General features: G+C 41.3%; 1 protein-coding gene across 1 annotated transcript in view; it reads right to left on the bottom strand.

Annotated features, from left to right (window-relative positions):
* Positions 1–24,130, bottom strand: part of PRDM10 (PR/SET domain 10) — a 59,311-nt gene that overhangs the window by 20,395 nt on the left and 14,786 nt on the right. Inside the window, exons 4-12 of the mRNA XM_044919784.1 lie at positions 21,437–21,662; positions 19,197–19,438; positions 17,537–17,740; positions 12,140–12,212; positions 9,998–10,115; positions 6,538–6,667; positions 5,567–5,809; positions 3,891–3,902; positions 158–505 (exon numbers count right to left, since the gene is read on the bottom strand). Coding sequence (XP_044775719.1) covers positions 158–505; positions 3,891–3,902; positions 5,567–5,809; positions 6,538–6,667; positions 9,998–10,115; positions 12,140–12,212; positions 17,537–17,740; positions 19,197–19,438; positions 21,437–21,662 — 1,596 coding nt within the window. The remainder of the gene's footprint in view (positions 1–157; positions 506–3,890; positions 3,903–5,566; positions 5,810–6,537; positions 6,668–9,997; positions 10,116–12,139; positions 12,213–17,536; positions 17,741–19,196; positions 19,439–21,436; positions 21,663–24,130) is intronic.

The following is a 24,130-nucleotide window of genomic DNA, read 5'->3' as shown; positions in this document are numbered from 1 at the left end:
CAAAGCAGCTTGATTGAAGAAATACCATTCTCAACTGTAACGTTGTTTCAAGGACGGGATGAAAATGCAGGTGATAGGCAGTCTCAACTTTCCAAACATCGAAGTTTCTTTTACCAAAGAAGAAAAGCATACGGGAGTCTCAGGAATAGACACTCACCTGGATAAAATCTGGGAATCGTTTCTTACAAGTTGGGCACGTGAAGCAGCCATCATTGATATGAATGGCCACGTGATCCTTCAACAAATCAAGGCGGTCAAAGGATTCCGGGCAAAAAATGCAAGAATAAGTCTTCTGGTCCGAATGGAGTTTCATGTGGCTCTCCAAGGACGCACTGCTGATGAAGCCCTTGTTACAGAGATCACAGGTCAGCGGGCAGTTCCCCTCCCGCCCATGGAAGCGCAAATGTTGGTCCAGTTTGTCCTTTTCACGGAAGGCCTTCCCACATTGCAAACACTTAAAAGGCCGGAAGGACTTCCGAATAAACAGATGCTGAAGAGCTGCATTCTGAAAGACACACACAAATACAATTATTTAGCGAGGAGGTCAAGTGGGTAAGCAGCTCGCACATTTATAGAGAAAGAGGATGATCTCTGCAATCAGACTTTCCATAGAAATTAAACTCTGGGACACACAGTTGAAAGAAGATTTTCCTGGTGAAGACATTAAAAATGAAGCCATCCCCAAAGAAGTTCACCCTGAAAAGATAAACCTTTTTTATGTCTTACAATATTTATGGATGTATGGGTTGGTTTTTTTTTTCAAGAATTAAGTAAGTACAGCTCAAATAGTACTCCCAATAAAGGATTTGTATAATAAAACAAATCCCAGAGTTGAGTAGAAAAATTGGAGATTTAGAAGAAGTGACGTGTGATAAGTCACACATGCATGAATGAAGTTGGAGCAAGTCAGCCAAATGTTACTTGCTGAAGTTCTTGAGAAAAAGAGTTCAAAGCTTGATTAAAATGTTATGGGAAAAAAAAAAAAAGATATAAAAAGAACTGAAGAGTAGTACTTGCCAGGGGCTGGGAAAGGAGGCAATGGATACAAGGTTTCTTTGAGGATGATGAAAATGTTCTGGAATTATAGTGGTGATGGTTGCACAACGTGGAGAATATTCTAAACACCACTATAGAAGGGTGAATTTTATAGTCCATGAATTATATCTCAATTTAAGAAAAAGAACTTGAAAGAGAAATGAAGGATACAGATTTATATGAACATGTTCATTCATGAGGTAAGATATATGAGCACACATTATAAATGGAATATGTATATTTGACCACTTCCTACTTAGAAAATGCAGAAGACAAGTTCTTGGTGTAGCTAGTTAGTTCCACTGGTTAAAAGGCCATGCTAACAAAGTTAAGCTTATCGCTTTGTTCCCTGTCTAGACTAGTCAATTTTCCTCTTTTTTTTTTTGCAGTCACAGATTGCACTTCTAATGCTGATTAGCCATCTTGTAAATTCATGCAATTGTTATAGGGAATCCAAGTGAGAGAATATGGATATTCAGTACAAATTCATCACTACCGCTGGAAAAACAACTCATGCTCTACAGAGAGCAGATCAACAGAATCATCTTTCACACAGGGAATATAGCATCGATGTTTTAGTTATACTATAATGAAGACTCATTCATAGGTTCTTCGAAATACCAGAGGGAAAGCTCTAGAGAGCTATGAGAGGGGGGAAAAAATCCCTCAAAAAATGTATCTGTGAATGAGTGAGCTTGTGTGACTAAGGGACTAGTAACTGAAGGATTAATGGAGACCTTAATGCATTATTGGTACAATGAACCATGCTTAACCCCAACTTCTAAACTAAATTTAATGTGAAAAAATCATTCAGAAAAAAGCAAAATAATAATTTTTTCTTTAGTGAAAATTCTGAACACAGTTACTATATGACTGAAAACTTCCTCCTCAGGGTCTCTAATGGGGCCGGGAGAGATATTTTACCTACTCATTTAACTTGAGGAGATATTTAGAAATTCTGTTGTCTTCCCCAGTTGACTGAGGCACGACTGCATTATATCTTATCCTCCTTTGTATCTAGAGCGCTTAAAATACAGCTTAGCTCATAGGAAGTGTTCAATAAAAACTCCAGAATTAATAAAATGTATTTCATATGAAAAACAAAAAGAATTCTTTCAAAGTCTCTTTTACAGCACCTGCAGAGATCTGTAAAAGCTGACCATTCTCACATCAGTCACAGAGCTTTCTGGCACTTTATTATACTGTTCAGCAGTTACCCAATCTTTTTACTCTATCCGAACAAATATTTATTTTACAAAAAAGCTCTCACTATTCTGGCTACTTTCAAAACTTAATGGAAATATTGCAAGTAAACAAATAATATCCTGAGATTCAGACATTCAAGATTTAGAGTGCTTTCAACATGTAAGAATCATTTCCTTTATCCAGTTCAATAAGGTTTCCAAGGGCAGACACAATGTACAGTTGATCTTGGTCCCACTGGGGATTCCACTCCTCTTCGGGTGCCAAATCTAGAACTCGGTTTTGTTTTGGACTATTATGCTAATAAGTCTTCTGTCATTTCTGATTAGAGTGTCCTCAGACACTTGATCGCTGACCAGCCACTGGGCTCCACATTCTTAGCTCTGTCCACAAACCTTGTTCTTGTTGTCTTTCTAATTCCCATGGAGCCCTGAAGATCATATTTCTCTGATTTGGTGATCCTCATGTAATCCACACAGTACAAGGTAGTGAAAGTGCTGAAACTTTCCCACCCCTTGACCCACTTGCAGGCCACTTCTACTCTAAGGTATCCTCTGTAGCTCAGAGCTATGCTGGCACACATTTCTAGAAGAAACCATGAAAAGTGGCAGAAGTAGCACAGATGGATCCATTATGGACCTTCTGATCCCTGAGTTGCCATCAGCCAGGCACACCATACTATACGGTCCATAAGGTACTCTAGGGTGCCAAAATGCTACGGTTGCTAAAATCTGTGATGGGGGATTCAACTCACACTGAAATGAATTCTAAGACAACAGATTCTTTGCAAACAAAGACCTATAATGTTTCTAAAGTTTGATATTAATAGCTAAGGGAAATTAATTCTTGATCACTTTTCATACTATTTTGGTCTTGACACCAAAAGGAAATCAATCCTGTTTGTTTGTTGACTTTTTTTTTAACTTTTCTCTGCCTGTTTTCTACCTGGCTTTCAAAGCCTTTAGCTGGCTAGCCCTACCAACGTATCTCACTCTCCGCTGTCCTTCAACGGGCACCCCACGCTAGGGTCAAGCTCCGATGTGCACTGTCCCAAAACCATTCCAAGCACATGCCTATGTGCTGGCCTTTGATCCTATGGCCGACAGCCCCGGAAATAGCCTACCTTCTTCCTGTCTCTCTCCCAGACCACTTAAGGCTCGCTTCATCCACGAACTATTCCCTGACTCCTTCTCATCTTTCTTTGGCCTTTCTCACTTCCCAGTTCCTATAGCAATTATAGGCTACACTTTCAAATTTAGCCCTTGACTATAAGACCCATTACATGAGTACTATCTCCCAAATTAGACTGTAAGCTCCTAGAGAACAGGACTCACGTGAAAACTTCATTGTGTCCATAGCCTGGGGCTGAGTATATAGTCAGATCGCACTACCATCCCGTAAGTCATCCAAATTGTTGTAGAACTGGATGGGATCCTGGAGATCACTTAGTCCTACCCTTCGTTTGGGGTAGGAGGAATCTGCTACCCATAATTTATTTATCAGTCTATCTGAAAATAGATGGCTATGCATTAACTAGTTTGTATTTACTGTAGATCCCACCAGGATTTAGTAGGTACAGGTCGCAAAGAACATCAGGTCAGGCAAACACTTCAATAATGTTCTGTTGTGTGGAACACAGGAAACGAACCTACCTGCAGCTCCAGCTGAGCAGGCAGCATTAGAGGAGAGAAAAATAGTTACATTACCAATTGGGTTGGAAGACTTCCCTTCTGTTGGTCATTACCAATCTGGATAGAAAAGATGAAAAAATACATAGCCCTAATTTTTAGAATGTGTGAGAGGAAAAAACACAAGAGCTCAACTAAGGCTGACCTCCAAAAGCCAAGTGCACGTGGCTTTTGCTTTGACACAAGGAACCTTGTACCCAAACCAGTCACCCAATGCACTGACGGATACGAACACAGAGCTACACTAGGCTTGTACAACCACAACTTCACTACATGTGTGGGCTTTCATTTGGGGTTGTTTTTGTTTTTCCTGCAAAAAAATTAAATCTTGTAAGCATTTCTCTGGACTTAGTGAAAAATCAGAATGGCCAAAGCAGAAAAGACAGTCATGGAGCAAGAGTAAAATGCAGATTGGGAAATAATGTAGAATGATGGATTAGGAAGGTATTAACTCATAGTTGTTTGCCTTTCTGGTCTATATTCATGTATGTTTCCATAGCCTTTTGAAAGAATATACATGGAGCCAAAAGTGTTATATGTTTCCATCACAGGACCCTTATAAAGGCTACTTAGCCTCAGAGTGCTGACAACCTTTCAATGTTATTATACAGTTAATAAACGTTTAAATGTATTTTTACAGGAAGGCATGGACTCGACTATTTTCCAAGGTCCCTTCTAGCCTATAGGCAAATAAGAAGACCAAGAGAAATATAAGCTACACGTAGGCAAATGAGAAGACCAAAAGAAACATAAGCTAAAACAATCACCTCTCTAGAAACTGTAAAGCCTGGAAAGTTTTACAAAAAAATCTCTTTCTAGCCACACATAAAGTACAATAAAAGTATATACCACTGCCACAGACAGTGGTGTAAGTAATGGTTTTCTGGATGTAAATCGGTCAGCACATGCACTTATCCCACAAAACCCTGTTGTTCTCCACATGCATCCCCTCCAGGAACTAACTCAGACTCCCATGCTATCTGTGAGGTAAGAGGAACACACATCTGACCTAGAGGCCACGGAGGCCGTGTGGCTGCATGGTCTAGAGTCCGGACACAGGCCACAGAAGTGAAATACTGACCAACTCCCAAACCTGGTGCTTAACTTCAAGCTGTCCCGGGTGTGTAAACTGTACGTACCTACCACAGCAACGTGGACACGGGTCCCTTTGCGTTGATTAGTAATGACATTTGCCAGTCTCCCCTTGGAAACTGTAGACAACCAAATTCATTTACCCAAAATTAATCTGAGAGCCATCATTAGGCATGGATTAGAGTGGCTTCGGTGTAAATAATTATAATTAAACACACTTATTTCCCCATTTCCAATCTGTGAGGTTAGGGATCCAGAGAGCTATCCTACTTGAACTATACTAGTCCAGAAGCTGCCAAAAGCCAGGCTTCTGTGTCATTACTAAATTAATGGAATCTAGGACCAGCCATTCCAGCCTGTCACAGGACACAAAGACACTGAGAAGTAGATAATACATTATTCCTAGATAAGGGGATTGAGTGTGTGGTAGGCTAGATGCACGATTTCAAAGCAGATGGTGAGTAAGTTGGGAAAACATGGCACCTAGAAAGCCAGTCGACTGGAGAAAGGGCAGCACCTCTGAGGGAGGAGCTCTGCTTCCCACTTACTCGGATACGCTTGGCTCTGCGCATGTCATCGGCCGTCAGGGTGCTCTGGGTAGGCAGCGCGCTCTCCTCGTGCTGGGGCTGCAGGTGTAGGCTATGAGTTTCTGGCTCGTGTTCCAGAGAAGGCTGGGTTTCCTGTGGCAGCTGAGGGATGGGGAGAGTGGGCTGTTCTGGTTGATCCAGCCCATTCAGAGTAGCTGGCTCAGCCTCATCGAACTGTTCCTTGGTGGAAAAATGTAGCAAGTCCTGAAATTGCAATAACCAGGAATTATTTCCCCAGCTAGATAGAGACTCGCACTAGAGAGTGTCAGCTAAGATTTAGAATTGCTGCTTATTTTTTAAATCTCTAGATTTAAAAAAATATTCTCCTTCTGGGAAAACTATCCAAGATTAGGTAAGTATCCACAGGATGTAAAACTGGGAGATATTCCAGATCACTTCATGAGGAGAAGACCGACAGGAGAACTCTTCTGGAATAAGATCATTTTAACTGTTTAAACTGATTAAACAGCATCCCCCAACAATATCTTTGGACAATTTCAACTCCTTTTTTTGGTGGCTGGTTGCGGGGGGAGGGAGAGGGAGAGACAGAATCTTAAGCAGGCTCCACGTCCAGCACAGAACCCAACATGGGGCTCAATCTCATGACCCTGAGAGATCAAGACCTGAGCTGAGATCGTGACCTAAAACAAAATCAAGAGTCAGACACTTAACTGACTGAGCCACCCAGGCACCCCCAATTTCAAATCTTGAGGGCAGCAAAGTTGGGTTTTTGTTGTAACATTCAAGAATACGTTCTGGTTTTTTTGAAAACGTATTCTTCTTGCCTTCCCCCAGTCATCTTTAATTAACAAGCAGCCAAGTGCGGACATGGCAGGACCATCAGCCTCCAGGAGGCATTTGTATTGAAGCCTGGTAATAGTTGCAAGTCCCCGGAGCAGGCATCTAACAAGGAGTTCTTCCTCCCCCAGTACCTGTGTCCCGTCGTCACATTTGTCCCCATTTTCACTGGCTATTTCCAAGCGGATAAATTTTGGAGGGCGTCCTGGCCGTCGACCAGGGCCAAATCGCCTCTTGCCTCGTCCCCTTCCTCTGCCTCTTGTTCTGGGGACAAAAGATTAGGTTATAAATATTCATGCTTATACAGTACTCCCTAACAAATATTTTCCCTCATTGGTGCTGATGAGCCCCAAATCTTGATTTCCTCTCATTCTATTACTTTTTCTGATTCTTTTTTCTACTAGGAACAATCATTTTGATAATATGCATTTTCTTTTTTTAAAAGATTTTTTTGTTTATTTTAGAGAGAGAGTGTAAGCATGCATAAGTGGGGTGAGGGGCAGGGAGAGGGACAAGCAGACTCCAGGTGCTGAGTGCAGGGTCCAATGTGGGTCTCAATCCTACCACCCGAGATCAAGAGTAGGCTGCTTAACTGACTGAGCCACCCAGACGCCCTGATAATATATACTTTCTAAATATCTCATCCTTGCCATCTATATAGCCCAGAGATGTCTTAAATTGAGCTATTAAAAACTCAGAGCACTGGGCACCTGGGTGGCTCAGTCGTTAAGCGTCTGCCTTCGGCTCAGGTCATGGTCCCAGGGTCCTGGGATCGAGCCCCGCATCGGGTTCCCTGCTCAGTGGGAAGCCTGCTTCTCCCTCTCCCACTCCCCCTGCTTGTGTTCCCTTTCTCGCTGTCTCTCTCTCTGTCAAATAGATAAATAAAATCTTAAAAAAAAAAAAAAAAAACTCAGAGCACTGACACCATTTTGTTACTGAAAATTCTGTAAGCACAAACATATCTCTGAAATGATGTGAGAAATGCAGACAGGACAGAACATGCTAAGCCTTAAGCGTGTTCCTAGAGACAAGATTCCATTCTTTCCCTCTTTTCCCCTTGCTTCACTTCCTATTCCTTCCAAGAAATGCAACTAGATTCAAAAGAACTTTCTTGTTTTGCTATAAGCTTTTGGCAGGTCAAAACAAATTTCTAACTCAATTGTTCCATAACATACCTAGTAAACACCAAGTAAATTTTATCTTATTTAATAGATTTCTAGCATATAAAAATTCCTCAATAAAGGAATTCAGAAAGCATATCATTAAAATCTCTTTTAGAAGATGAATGTGAGGGCGCCTGGGTGGCTCAGATGGTTAAGCGTCTGCCTTCGGCTCAGGTCATGATCTCAGGGTCCTGGGATCGAGTCCCGCATCGGGCTCCCTGCTCTTTGGGAGCCTGCTTCTCCCTCTGCCTCTCTCTCTCTCTGTCTCTCATGAATAAATAAATAAAATTAAAAAAAAAAAAAAGAAGATGAATGTGAGAGGATTAAGAGTACACTTACTTGAACACTGAGTAATATATGGAACTGCTGAATCTCTATATTGTACACCTGAAACTTAATATATAACACTGGATATTAACTATACTGGAATTAGAAGAGAAGAGAAGAGAAAAAAGATGTGTGTGAGAGATATGTATAAAATCAATCAGATCATGTTTTATTCCTCCACTTATCTATTTAGCAACTTAATAAAAATTATATGTTGTTCCAAAATTTTTAAGACTCTTTATTATAGAAAATTCTGAACCTAGGTAAATGTAGAACCCAATGTACATAATGAACCCAATGTACCCATTACCTGATTTCAATACTTAGCTACTCATGGCTAATTTTATTCCACCATACACCACCCCCCTGCTGTTTCCCACACACACATACCCATTAGATTATTTTGAAGTAAGTCCCAGACCATCATTTCATCTGCAAATATTTCCACAAATATGTCTCTACAATATAAGGACTCTTTTTTATATATTCCATATATATATGGAACATATAAATACATATATATATATATGGATATGGATATACCACAATACCATTATGCTCAGTATTATTAAATCTAGTCAAAGGTCAAATTTTCCTAATTGTCTCAAATTTCTTTTTAATAGCCAGCCAACAAATATCTTTGTATACCATGTGTCACGCACGTCCCATGCTAGGCAATAAAGACAAGTCATATGTGACAGTTCTTGCCCTCAGAAGTCTAGCAGAGGCAGCAAACACACAAACCAAAAAACATCACAATATAGAAAGTGCTGTAATAGAGCCATGAACAGAGTTCTAGAGACACCTGACAGGGAGTGATTTAACTCTCACTGTGCCCTCCACCCACCTCAGACATTTACTCCTATGGTCATATCCTAGACCTCGTTATCCTCGATAAGTATAGAGCCCCCCACCTTACCCCAATTCCATGCAGTGCCCACTCTCATGCTATCTCTAGCTTTCTAGCTCACACCCTCAAATACCTGGACTCAACAATCCTTGCATCTCACTACCACCTCCCCTCTAGTCCCTCTGTCACCTGTTTGTAGTCCTACATCCTCTTGATGTTTTCTCTCCCTTCGTCCATGCATAAACTCCAAAGTCACCCCCGTAATCACTCCCTCGTATATGCTCTTGATGGCCATCCCCACTGCTGTTCCATCACTCCCGCTGTGTTGGCGAAACCACCACCCTGGGCAATCCCATTCCCGGGCTGCTCGGCAAGGGCATCACTGCAGCAGATGAAGCTGGACAATGACATACATCCATGCCAATGGTCTCACTCTAACGTCATGACCGTGAACCTCAAGTGAGCTCTTAACAGTATGATCACAGACAGTCATCCTGTACTTCCCTAGAACACGGATCTTCCCACTTTACCAAACGCCGTGTCATACCATCTCCTCTCTTTTCGAATCTGGCAAAAGATGGCAACCCTACATCCGTCCCATTGGTGCCACACCATTCCAAAGTACTCTCCTTCTTCACCTGAACTGTTAAAATAGCTTCCAGCTGGACTCCCTGTCTTTGCTCTTCATTCAATGAAAGCAAAAGTGACATTTTAATGTTCACCCAGCATGACATTTCAACAAATAATTCACATCACAGATACTCCCTGATCCAAACCCTTTAAAGACTTCTTATTACACTTAGAATAAAATCCAAATTTCTTACCATTACCCATAAGGCCTACCTGATCTGGTCCCCCCTCCGCAAAAAAAAAAAGGATTCTCTCTTATCTATCTTTTTTGTACAATGGAATGAAACCTGCAATTTAGTTTGATGAAGGAATCCTACTTCTGAAAAAAGTTTGCAAATCAGAGATGCAGAGTGTACGCTATCTCAAGAATTCCCATCCCAGAATCTCTTAGAGGAGGCTTAATTAAGGGGGAAGGATCTCCTATTGCTGGGTACTCTGATTATGCTGGAAAAGAAATCAATAGTAGATGAGGATGGGGGCGGGCAAAGGGAAATGACAGATTAGAAATTTCCTTCTGCAGCCCACCTGATTACCTGTCTACACACAGAAACACTTGTTAGCTTACTGACAATATGGAAATGAATCTGGACCTCTAACAATTAAGTTTGCGAAACCTTCTGATACCTGCTAAACACATCAAGTTTTTCATCATGGGAATTGAGATGCTGTTGCAACTGCTCCGAGCTTATAAATCGGCGGTTACATTCATAGCAGGGCCAATTCTTCTCTTGCTCACGAAGAACTGCAGTCACAGGAGAGAAATCATAATGGCTGATGATTAATGGACAGCAATAAAACTCAAATGCCCAATATCCCCACCATTCTCATCTCACGTAGCCTGGTGCTCACAAACATAGTGTCTGCTATTTGCATTACTGTTTTGTTAGAAAATCAAAGGCTACACTTTGACAAGAGTAGTTTCTAGGATCTTATTTTCTTCTATATTCATGTAAGACATCAAAGGACCAAACTCTGTCACAGAACCGTTTCCCATCTCCCCAACAGACACACACACACAGCCTCACCACACTGGAAAGACAGGAAGTGCTACAATGGAAATCTGTATCCAGAAAACTTAGTGATTCTGATCCAGGGTTCATAAGCTGAAGGCCTCGTTTATCACACACACAGAAAAAAACCCTTAAAAGTCAACGCCCAATATAATTACTTTAACAAAATGTTAAAGTATCTACTAAAGTTGACTATCGGCACATCCAATTCCAGCAATGCCACTCCTGAATGCACACCAACAAAAATACTCATGCATGTTCACTAAAAGAAAGCCATGTATACGAATGTTCACAGTGGCACTCTTCAATATAGTCCCAAACTAGAAACAGCCCTGTTGTATAATAAAGAATTTGGCTGGCTTTTGTCCCTGGTTCCTGGCAAACAACCTCTAAGTCTTTGGAATATCCCACATAACAGGAGTGTCGTTGTTATTCGTGGTAGTCTTTGACCATACATGAGTTTCTCCTAATATGACCGAAGATGGGGGCTGCCTGGGCCAGAAAGTCAAACCATCTGATTACAGGGTTGGAGCTTTAAGCCAGGGGGTATCATCAGCCAGGGAGAAAGAGCTGCAGAGTAAGTTCAATCATGCAGCCAATGATTCTATCAACCATGCCTCTGTCATGATGCCTCAATAAAACCTCTGGACACTGAAGCTCAGGTGTGCTTCCTGGGTTGGTAACCATACATCAATGTGCCACAGAGGTGACATGGGACATGGAAGCTTCATATTTGGGACCCACACAAACCTTGCCCTAAGCACCTTTTCATCTGGCTGGTCCTGATATGTATCCTTTATAATAAAACTGTAATCATAAGTATAGCACTTTTCTGAGTTCTGTGAGTCATTCTAGAAAATCAAGCCTAAGGAGGTTCTAGCTCCCTAAATTGTAGTTAGTTGGTCAGCAATGCAGGTGGCATGGGAACGCCAGAGCTTGTAGCTGGTATCTGAAGGGAAGAGTCTTGTGAAAGACTCGGCCCTTAATCTGCACAATGTGACCTAACCCAGGTAAGTGTCAGAATTGCACTGTACAACCCAGATTTTCATCTACAGTGAAACAGATGCATTAATTATGGTACAGCCATACACTAGACTACCAAATAGCAATGAGGATGAACACATTACAATGATATACAACAATATGGATAAATCTCAAAACATGTCGAGCAAAAGATTCCCAGAACATACATAATTCTAATTATATGAAGTTTGATAATGAGCATATTATATCCATGGTATTAGAAGTCAGGATATTAGCTACACCTGAGAGTGAAGAAGGCACAAGGGACTTCCAGAGTACTGGCCACGTTCTGTTTCTTGATCTGGGTACAGGTTTCACAGGTGTGTTCACTTTGTGAAAATTCACTGGACTGTAGACTTACAATTTTTGCACTTTTTTGTATGTAAACTATACTTCAGTAATATTTACATTAAAAACAAAGTCAATGCCTGCCTTGCTAATGTCCTCAGAGATGACTAAATCTAGATAGAGATTGTCCTCAGGTCTAGGTTCTAATTTAGTATTTGGAGGTTTTCATTATATTAAATACTATTTTCCAGACACCCATGAAAGAAATGTAAATATGTCACTGTCATTCAATCCTAGGATTAGACAAGGATGTGTAGCTGAAAAAAAAAAAAAACTACTAGACTCTTTTAAATATATTGAGATAGGAAAATTGGAGGTTGCATAATGATGTAATATATACAATTTAGAATTCATACAGAAAATAGAAAATAGAAAGTCCAACCACCTTTCCTTTCTTCCTCAGAGATGTCATGAATTTTCTGGTTCACAAACTCAGCATAGGATGCAGCGTACCACACCTGCAAGAACCAAGTACATCATGAAGAACTAAAGGACATCACCAGATGTTCTTTGCATGCTTACATTCTTTCTCCTGCTTACACAAAACAATTCAGGCTTTCCCACAACCCATGAAAAACAAACAAACAACAACAATAAAAAATCGCACTGTGAGCCGATCTCTTTAACACCAGATGGTCAGTCAGGAAGTGCATTTGCCAAGACACACTCACTGTGTGTTTTCTTTTTCCTTTTTAAAAAAAATTGTTTTTGTTATTAGAACAACTTCATAAGAGATAATATTAATAGTCTCTTCATCAAAATAAAACATACCTCTTCTGGTTGTTTTATCTGTATGTAAACATGGGTTTTTACACAGCTGGAATCATTGTGACTTCCACCAAACAGCTCTTGCTGGGATCCCCGAGGATGATTTCAAATGCGACCGCGCCCTCCTGAGTCTCTTCCTCCCTCCTACCCCGCTGGCTACTTCTGCTCAGTCTCCTCGTCTGGCTCTCCTTCCTCTCCCTCTTCCTCTCTAAGCTTCCTCAAAGCTTAATCCAAGTCCAGGGCCTTCTTATTTTTCCCTAAAGTGATCCCATCCATTTCCAACCAATTCTAAATTAGTATCTCCATCCCAGGCTCTCCCTTTCTATTCCCTCTACATACATTCTACTGCCTACCTGGTATTTGGCATGTTTCATAAACAGTTCAAACTTGGCATGTCCAGAGTTGAATTCTAGATGCTTCCCTATTGCACCCCCACCCCTGCCCATCTTCCTCATCTCAATAAATACCCTGCCTTTCACCCAGCTGCTCTCACTTGACACCTAAAAGTTATCTCAGATTTCTCAGTGTTCTTCTGTCATCCTTCAGCAAGAGCTGTGAACTGCTCGGATGTTCTTCATCTCTGCTTCTCCCACCAAGATCCATGCCCAGATGGGCTCCTGCCTGGATGGTCTTCTAGTGAGCTTCCCCTTTTCCATTCTTGCTCCCGCCAACCCATTCTTCACACAAGAACAGAGAGGGTATCTTAAAACGCAATCAGATTTCATCCTTCTCATGCTTAAACAGCTTCTCACTCATAAAAAACCTGCAATGCTCGATGATGGGCTCCAAAGGGCGCTATGATCTATTCCAGCTCTTATCACTCTCCCTTACCACCTTTCAACAAGAGAGCCTGCTTGCAGCTCCTCAAACAAGCCAAGGTCTTTCCCACCCCAACCTTCGTCCTTGCTGGTCTACCATCGGGAGTGTTGGGTTCTTCCCCTTTGCCTCCGTGAACCCTTCTACAGTGCTGGTCCCTCCCTTCCCGTTCCATAGTCCCCAGCCTCATTATTGTCTCCTCAGCAAAGCCTTCCCTCTCCAGCATTTGTAAACTGGTCCCTTTCCTGCTACCTGCTCTTTTTGCGCCATTTGTTTCCTTCATAGCATTTAACCACTATTTGTTATTACAGTTGACCCTTGAACAACAGGGGTTTGAACTGCAGGGGTCCGCTTACACGCAGATTTTTTTTTAGTACAGTACCATAAACGCACTTTCTCTTCCTTATGATTGTCTTAATAACATTTTCCTTATTCTGGTTTACTTTATTGTAAGAATACAGTATATAATGCATACAACATACAAAATCTGTGTTAATCAACTGTTTATGTTATTGGTAAGGCTTCCAATTAGTGGTAGGCTATTAACAGTTAAGTTTTTAAGAGTCAAAAGTTACATGTAGATTTTCAACTGCCCGAGGGGTCGGTGCCCCTAATCCCTGTTTTGTTCAAGCGTCAACTGTATTTGCTTACTTACATCCTTCCGCCCACTTCCCCTCTAGAGTACAAGCTCCCTGAACACCGACACCAGTCTATCTTTTCCTAGTGTCTGAAACACAGTAGGAGTTCAATATGTTCATCGCTAAATGAATTAATCATGTATAATTGTTATGGAACACTATTTTAACTATAAGGAAATATTTATATGGAGACTCCATTTTTAAGTGTGGAATAATATTCTACGCCAGAGTCTATGTTCTGTAATTTACTTGACCATGACCTATAGTTGGATTTTGAGATAGCTTATCATTTTGCTGTTATAAATTCTACCCTAGTCCATCAACTTCAAAATGTATATTTTTCATATTTTAGCATCTCAAAAACCACCTCCACGGCATTCTGCAATCACTCTTGTGATGTGGCTTTCTTTTACTTGCTGCTCATTGCTCCTGCACAAACCCAGCCAAGCTCTTTGCACTGTTCTCATCTCATTCAGTTATCTGTCGCTCTGGCACTCCATGACGTGTTAACACTTGACGAGCAACGCAAAAGAAGGCCAAAAAAAAAAAAAAGCCATTTCCTCAGAATTAAAAATATATATATATATATCTAGGGAATACAAGGCTGGTGTGATCACCTTGTAGGACCTCTGTTAATACATCAAACATCAAATTGTCAGGAAACTTCCTACTGACTTAATCAAAAGTCACTTAACTTCCAAAGACATGTGTTTCAATTGAGAAAAAAAGACACATATGGGTTCAGTCAGTGGGAAAACACAGGGTCAAAACTTGTACAGAAACACCATCAGTCATTTGGAAAAATACCCCAGAGGCAACAGTGGATCATTTATTTTAAAAATAATACAGCATCATCAATACCTTGATGGCACAGAAGACGAGAGATGTACAAAACACAAATGACAAAGTAAAACAGTGATTCAGTTTTAAAAAAAAGTTAGACTGTACACAAGGCAGTTTATATGTCAGCCAATTTATTTTGCTTATATGTATGTGCCTTTTTAAGTATGCAGAAATGTGATAGGATTTCAAAATTATCTCTAAATAAGTCTAACACAGCTCCTGCAGTTAGTAGAAAACTACTCTTTTTGGTGATAAAAATAAGCACTATAACCTTAGCCTAAATAGCAGCATATTTTTTCTTTTTTTTTTTTTTAAGATTTTTATTTATTTATTGAGAGAGATAGTGATAGAGAGAGAGCATGAGAGGGGGAGAGTCAGAGGGAGAGGCAGACTCCCCGCTGAGCAGGGAGCCCGATGCGGGACTCGATCCCGGGACTCCAGGATCATGACCTGAGCCGAAGGCAGTCGCTTAACCAACTGAGCCACCCAGGCGCCCCAAGCAGCATATTTTTTCTTAATGGCATATAAAATAATGGTTCATCTTAAAGTCACTGGTGTTTGAATTGGCGAAACACAGCATTACAAAATTAGAATGTATCTAGCTTTATCTTTGTTTATAATTATTTCCTCAGACTAATTTTCAAGGATTAGGTTTATTCAGCCAAGAACACTTTTACTATACACTGCCAGAAATATTCTATAAAATACTGCAATTCTGTGACAAATGTCCCTATATTTTAAACCCTCACATTCACTGTACTGCATCCATTTATTTTTGGTAATTTAAATTAACAAAAACAGTACCTCATAGTTGTTTTAAGGGTTTTAAAATTATTAACATTGGAAAAAATTTTGACCTTTACTATTGATTTCTCCTCCAAATAAAGTCTATTCCCAGTATTCATGTGTCCATGAGGATACCAGAGGGGTTAGAGGTTATTTTCTCTCAGTTTTCATTCTTGTTTTCTTTTTAAAGATTTATTTACTTATTTGAAGGAGGTAGGGGCAGAGGGAGAGTGAGAGAGAGAATCTCAAGCAGACTCCCCACCGAGCGCAGAGCCAGACATGAGGCTTGATCCTACAACCCCTAGATCACAACCTGAGCCAAAATCAGACACCCAACCCAACCATCTCAGTTTTTATTCTTTTTTTTTTTAAGATTTTATTTATGTATTTGAGAGACAGAGAGAGCAAGCCGGGGGGTGGGGAGCAGAGGGAGGGAGACAAGCAGACCCCGTGCTGAGCACAGAGCCTGACATGGGGCTTGATCTCAGGACCCAGAGATCATGATCCGAGCTGAAATCAAGAGTCAGAGGCTCAACTGACTGAGTCACCCAGGTGCCCCTCAGTTTTTATTTTTATTTTTTTAATTAATTTTTTTTTTTAAAGATTGTATTTATTATTTGACAGAGAGAGAGACAGCAAGAGAGGGAACACAAGAAGGGGGAGTGGGAGAGGGAGAAGCAGGCTTCCCGCCGAGCATGGAGCCCGATGCGGGGCTTGATCCCAGGACCCTGGGATCATGACCTGAGCCAAGGCAGCCACTTAACCGACTGAGCCACCCAGGCGCCCCTCAGTTTTTATTTTTAAACCTTTTAACATGTATTACAAAGATTTCTCCCACTCTGTTGCTTCCTTTCATCTAGTGTTTTGGTTGTTCATTACACTAAACTATTATATTCTTATTTGTTTCTGCCTGTCTTTACCTCTACAGTTCTATCTACTCCTTAGGAGAGAACATAATCTCCCCTCCACAGCCAAGAAGTATTCACTTGGATATCAAGAATTTATTGGGATAGATGATGTGAGATATGAATCTCCTTCTACAAAGACACAGGTTTTGTACAGCTTTTGAACAAAGTCTAGGTCTTTGTTCTCCCCCAGAGAGGTATCTATTTGTCACTTTTACCACATTGCAGCATTGTGCGATTCAGTGTTCATGTACTGATAAAATCATTTCTCATCTCTTTTTCATCTAATCAGGAATTTTCCCTTAGAATTACAACAGAATTTTAATTTTGTCATCAAAAGTTAATATTTAGGGGCGCCTGGGTGCCTCAGATGGTTAAGCGTCTGCCTTGGGCTTAGGTCATGATCCCAGGGTCCTGGGATCGAGCCCCACATCGGGCTCCCTGCTCTGCAGGAAGCCTGCTTCTCCCTCCTCCACTCCCCCTGCTTGTGTTCCCTCTCTCGCTGTGTCTCTCTCTGTCATATAAAAAAAAAAAAGTTAATATTTAGACAAATTCCTACAGAGTTATCTCCAAAGAACGTATTTCTAAAATCAGAAGTCAGTGCATAGAATTCTTAGGGTAAAATGAAGCATTCAGGTAAAGGAATCTAACTGGTCCATCTAAATTCCATTTTATAAGATCTCCTGTTTCCAACTAATTCTTCTCCAGAGTGTGTAAATAGTGTTAAGTGACCCCAACTTTAATCACTCCATCACAAATACCAGTCTGCTCCCTAAACACTACTTCTTTACCCTTGGGCTGAATGCCTTAGTGTAGGCCTTTGACAGACACAAAAGTCATGTACTTTTCATTGCTTTTTTATGGGATTATTGTAAATGTACTGTACATAGCAGGTACTCAATAAGTAAGTGAATTATAAGGAAAGGACCATTTTTGTAAGAACCCCCCTTCCGAGAAAAAAAAGAATCATAAAGGCATTTAATGGTCACTATTCCTAATAAAGGTACCACTGAACCAGCACTGTACCTTCAGTTCTTGTTTGGGTTCTACGTTCTTTATTGTGGTGTAATACACATGGTGGCCATATTGGTAAGCCACCAGGTTCTGCTCCAGGTGATTCTGGGCTGGACGTACAAACATCATCCAGTTACAAAGGGTCTCATCAGATAATTCAAACCACAGGTCTTCATGCAAATCTCGGTCTTTTCTGTCCCCTTTATCAAGGGAAACCTACAACCAAAGAGAAAGTAAAAAGCCACACCAAAAAACAAAATAAAAACAAACAAAACTTTTAATATGATATACATTAATGTAATAATATACAAAATACCACTCCTGAAATTAACCATATATCCTGATTCTTCCTTTTATATATAGAAAGATCCAGGAATTGTGTCTTGCCAAGCATAAAAGGAAAAGGCCACTTTTTGAAGACTCATTTGGAGCAGAATCACCTGGCAAAATGTTCAAGTTAACAATCTCATCGTACAGCTTCAGGTGATGCTTCATCATTAACCAACACATCAAAAAATACTATAAATAAGCCAGGAAATACAAGCAAAATACTCTCTAGTTCCTTACAAGTTGCTTACTTCAGGGATTCAACTGTATTCATTAATAATGAGTAGCCTTGTGATACGTATTTCTCTGTACAAAGTAATAATCTTTCTTGAAGATCTTGAGCATTCATCAAAGAAAACCTCCCCATGACAGCAAATGACTTCTCAAAAAACACACCCCAAATAGTATCCCTTCCCACTGCCCTTTCTTGGTTCTCCAGGGTAGCTTTCCAAGAAGCAGACAGCACAGGGGTTGGACAGAAGCAAAAGCATCAAATGTAAAGAAGAGAGATCAGTATAAATATACTTTAACATACAGTGACCTATTCTTTAACAAAAGATTCAACAGAACAGACCTGTTTCAAAAACTGAAAAGGGGTTTTCCTGAAAACTTTTTTGGTACTTAGCAGATTACACGAGTCTACATTTGAAGAAGAAAAGAAAAAGTTGTCAAAGCCCCTATTATGGACTGTTGTGCTCTCACCAAATTCATACGTTAAAGTCCTAACCCCTCAGTATGTGACTATATTTGGAGATACAGCTTTTAAGGTGGTAAATAAGTTAAAAGAGGTGATTAAGTCATCAGCATGGGTCCTAACCCAATCTGACTGGTGTCCTTACAAGAAAAGGAGATCAGGACACAGGGAGAGACAACAGGGACATGTGCACACATAGAGTAAAGGCATGAGGACCCAGAGAGGAGACCGTCTGCAAACCGAGGAGAGAGGCCTCAGGGGAAACCAACCCTGCTGCCACCTTGTTGGCCTTCCAGCTCGGGTGCTGTGAGAAAATAAATTTCTGTTCTTTAAGCTCCCCCAGTCTGTGGTATTTGTTACAGCAGCTCTAGCAGACTAATACAGCCCCTAAGAACAACACCTCTCAGAATTACTCATAAAATGCCTTAGGGGACTGAGACTGCAATCTCCAATTTATTGGTGAGAGAGAAAATGTTTCCATTCAAAACAAATTAAGCAGAAAAAACAAAAATAAAAAATAAAACAAAGCAGAGAAAGAAAAATACTAGCAAACAACAGTTATAGAATTGAATTAAGAGAACCAGTAGGAAAACACACGCCCCTTTAAAAGTTATTAAGAACAAGAGTGAACTATGATAAAGCGTAAGTTACCTTCAGATGAATATAACAGTCTTTCAGCTCAGACTCCCTGACGAGGGGTCCCTCCACAGGGCCAAACTGGGTGCGCTTAGGAATGCGCCTTTTGGAGAACACCCCTCCGAGGAACCTGTCGATGTAGAGGACCAGGGGGAGGCTCGCTCTCGCTCTAGTGAGCACAGGCCGGTTAGGGATGGGATGCAAGGGGCCATGCTTTGGGCACACTGAAGAATGTGCATTATTGCACTCCTCACACCCTGCAAAAGAAAGAAAATCTTAAAGTCAAATTCCTTAACATCACTTGATCTCAGGTACGAAGTTCTAACCTGAAAAATCCCCAAATTCCAAAATTCAGTTAACTCCTACAATTACACTATTCATTCAGTTGTAATATGCTAGCTTTCATAGACCAATAAAATCCTGTCCTCTTCCTCTAAAATGAGGCAGAATTAGCTTGTGCCTGCCAAAAATAATACACAGGCAGTGACTTATTTCTCTACTGGAGATTAAGTCAAATAGTAGCCCAGTAAATTTACAAATCAATTATAACAGGTCTGAAAAGAAAAAAGAGAGCTTATTAGGATAAATGCTGCAAAATCTGGTAAGACAAACAGTTGAATTTTAGAGTACGTAAATTATATCTCAGTAAAGCTATTTTAAAAAACTCTGACAATACCATTTAATCAGTTTCTTCAAAAGAAGTCATAGAAGCCTCATTGTCGAGGCATGTCTAACTCAAACAGAAAAAGCATTGTGCGGCTTGAGACTTCAACGCATATCATGTGAAGATAATGCTAAAATGAATGAATTTAGCATTCTATCCTTCATTGTCTTGAATGATAGAGCTTAGCCCAGACAGGACCCATTTTCAGCTCCTTCCAGGAGTCATTACTTTGCACTAAGCATCCACACTCACTCCCTCTTTCCCAGCAGCACCTATCCCGTAAACTAACCGCCAGAACTTGATGGAAATGGCCACAAAACAGAGAAAAGTGCCTGGACCCCAGAGGCACCATACTCATGACCTTTAACACATTTAATTAGCCAACTGTATTTTACCCAACTCCAGCTGGGTGATGACCCGGCTTAGGAAATGGGTACTTCCAGTTTCTACAATTCTCCAATAACGGAGAGGTACTTTGTATTACTATTTGTAAGATAAAGTCACTGTATGCGTATTTGACTAAGGAGTTGCCATGAAAATTCATGAATTCAAGGAAAAATAAAATGAGCAAGTTCTCTATTGCACATGGAGATGAATGCCAGCCCCATGCAAACAGGCTTCACCATCACCACACAGAAGGTCCTGGGAGATATAGTGAGACCACAAAGCTCCAAACAGCCTCAGTAACTCAAACAAACGAGATAAGCACTTTGCCATATAAGCATGAAAATCGATGGAAAGAAGCGATAATTTGGTAGGTGGAAGCAGGAACCCTCCCACCCTCTCCCAAAGCAGACAGTCCAGAGAGACAGCAAGTGTTGTAGTTATCCAGGTGCACACGGGAGCCAGACCCAGCTCAGTTTGAACCCTGACTCTCAAAACAACGGAACACTACCAACCCTCCCGTAAGACCATGGAAAGCATTAAACAATTTAGAAAATGTAAAGCAGGGGCGCCTAGGTGGCTCAGTCGTTAAGCGTCTGCCTTCGGCTCAGGTCATGATCTCAGGGTCCTGGGATCGAGCCCTACATCGGGCTCCCTGCTCGGCAGGAAGCCTCATTCTCCCTCTCCCACTCCCTCTGCTTGTGTTCCTGCTCTCGCCATCCCTCTTTCTGTCAAAAAAATAAATAAAAATCTTAAAAAAAAAAAAGAAAATGTAAAGCACGGGTGCCTGGAACATAATAGGCATGTTTAAAAGGTTGCTATGAAGAGAGAGGTAAGGCAGCTGAGCCAACCTGTTAAAGCTGAAACGGCAGAATATTCCAGGAATATTCCAGGACCAGAGCGACTTCCCACAGTGGCTTGACAAGCTCAAGCACTGGTGTCAGAGACAGGCTCCATGCCTGAGCCATCACTCACCCCCATGTGACACGGAGCAGGCGGCTCAGCCTCTTCTGACCTTTGGTTCATCCACCAGTAAAATCAGAACCCTCGAGAAAGCATCAGTGCCTCCCTCACAGGCTGTTGTGAGGACTGAGCAAGATGGTGCGTGCAGAGCGGGGAGCGCTGGGTCTGCACACAGGAAGCCCCCAGCAAACGTTAACTGCGTTCCCGTGCTCACACACACTCACAAGGAACAGCTCGTACTTACATAAGTCATGTGGGTCGAAGGGCCGAGGGGGATCTGGTTCCCAGTCATCCAGGTCTGTGTCTTCACCATCTTCCTCCTCATCTTCCTCAGTATCTTCATCCTCATCCTCATCCTCCTCCTCTTTGGCCTCCAGTCTACCCATAGGGTTTTGCAGAGTTGCCAAAGGGTCTGAACCATCCACACCCTCAATTGAAGGTAATACCTGGTTATGCACCGGTAACGAGGCCTGGACAAGGTTTAACCATAAGGTGAGCACACGTTTGCTTTTACTTAGCTGGTACACACACACACACATACACACACACACACAATACAAGGTTTTGGTGCGAGATAGTCTTCACATCAGCTTCCTTCAAGACCCTGAAGAAGAAATAGTTCCATCTCTAGGCTGTAATGGATCTGCCTTCATTTTTGCTGTTTCTGCCCCCCATCTGGGAAAGCTGATAAGAAAGCCAGGGTGCTCCCTCCTTTGGTGAATGCCCTGTCTCCCCAGAGACTTCAAATACATAGTAAACCTTTCCATACCCTCTTGGTGCATGTGTAGTATTGTGTCTCAACATTTGAACCCAATTTTGAGTCGGGGGGGGTCCCTCCTGCCTTTTCAGGGTGACCACAACACAGTGTATGTAATGATCTGACCTATCTTTAACTACTTCACTTTTAAAACTACACACGTGGTACAACACCCAGTTGGTAAAATTCATGGTTAACAGCCCTCCTTTTACACACTTCAGAGAGGCTAAGGTTTTTAAGTAAAGTAAAAGAGATGCTTATTCGTTTCAGGCTAAAGTTAGTCTTTTGCAAATAAGACAAGGTGTGGAGCATATATTGGGTTACTCCTACCATATCAAATATACTAGCAAAAAATAAATGGCACCTTAAAAAGTTCCCTACCCGAATAAGTGTCACGGGGTTCTATGGGACCCCAGATTCCTTTATCCAATCTTATTTCTCCCGCCCAATTAGCACCATAAATCATACTGAAGCCATGTCCCTTTCCTGTTCAATAAATAAAGTTTTTTAAATGCCTACTCTATTTTTCTTTATCTTCTCCTATGTTATTGTCCTCACCTAGAATCTTCTTTCCTCGCCAATCTTCCAAACCTGGTCGTGTTCCAGTTTCTCCATGAACCATCCCTGACCACTCTAGGCCTCCCTAACTCTCCTATGCTCTGATCCCTGTAGCATCTGGAGTCCGGAATCCTGCTCCACAACATCATTCAGCCTCTGCTCCAACATTTCATCACCTCACCAGACAGCCTGAATCATTTGGGATCGTTCAGTGACGGTTCTGTGGGGTCAAGATCTCCCCATGTGCATCTTCATGCAGTGGGCAGGACCTGCACCTTGCCCCTCTAGGGAAACAGAATCCGTGAAGACACAAAAGTCTCCAAATATTTCAAGACCAAAACCCCTAATTCGTTCAATCATTTTTCACATGGCCCAATTTCCAGATCCCTCATCATCCTGTTGTCTTCATTTATTCCTTAATGGATTCCATATTTTTTAATGAATATGGCTTCAGATTACATTAGCATTTGTGACAGCCATTGTTCTACTGCTGATCCAGTTTGAACTGGCAAATAACTAAAGTCCCTGAGTCGTTTTTCCTCTCACATCGTGCTATTAAACCATTTTACTCTGCTGCATGTCTTAAACAGCTGATTTTTTACTTGAATGTGTGTGTGTGTGTGTGTGGAGGGGAGGGGATTTTGCATTTATCACCAGTATATTTCATTTTACCACTTGTTCTGTTCTTCCAATCTGCCAAGATCTTTTAGAATCTTGATTCTGACATATCACATATTAGCTATCCCTCACAGCTTTGTATCCGTTGCCAAACACCATCTAGATTTCAATTAGTATGCATTTTCCTGTGAGCCTTCTTGCCTGGCCAACTGCACCTCAAGGAAGTAGACCAGGGGCTTTGAAGCCAAACAGACTTGGATCAAAATCCTGGCCCTACCACTTGGCAAGTTAATAAACTTCTCTGAATCTCAGTTTCTTTATCTGTAAAATGGACACAGTAATACGTACGACATCAGTTGCTCTGAGGATTAAGTGACACGGTATGTACGTGAGGCCGGTAGTAGAGTATCTGGCATTTAGTAAGTGTTTAATATTAGTAAGAATCGCTTACTATTATCATAAGTTCTTTAAGAACCAAGATATCACATACATCCTCTACAAACTTACAAGACAGCTGAGCACGTGGCAGGGATTCAATGCAGATTCATTTGTAGAAATATGTTTGGCCCTTTAGGAAATGACATCGATCCCTTCAGGCGTGTAAAAGAACTCTTCTGTTTTCACAGAAAACCCTTTTTCAATTGTGCTTCTAAGAACTTCTTAAACTCCATGAAGAAAGAGTACTGTGTGTGTTTACAGAATCTGACCTGCCCGGCAGCTGAAGACCACTGCCCGACATCGGAAATGCTCAGAGAGCGGCTAGAACCAGTTACCTCAAAATAGCATGCGCGTGTTTAAACACGCATCCATTTAACCCGGAGCCAGACTCCTATGTGACATTCTGTCTCTGGCTCAGGGCCTTTTAGAGGCTTGATATAAGAGGACAAAATTCTGGGAGATGCTTCAGCATCAACAAAAACAGAATAAAATACCCACGGAAGTGAGACTCAACAAGAAAAAGAGCAGGAGAGTTCTGGCAATGAAACCTCCGGTGCCATCGCGCAC

The sequence above is a fragment of the Neomonachus schauinslandi genome, chromosome 11 (assembly GCF_002201575.2).
Source record: "Neomonachus schauinslandi chromosome 11, ASM220157v2, whole genome shotgun sequence".
NCBI lineage: Eukaryota > Metazoa > Chordata > Mammalia > Carnivora > Phocidae > Neomonachus > Neomonachus schauinslandi.
The sequence above is the reverse complement of the archived record's forward strand: the minus strand, read 5'-3'. Positions and strand labels throughout refer to the sequence as shown.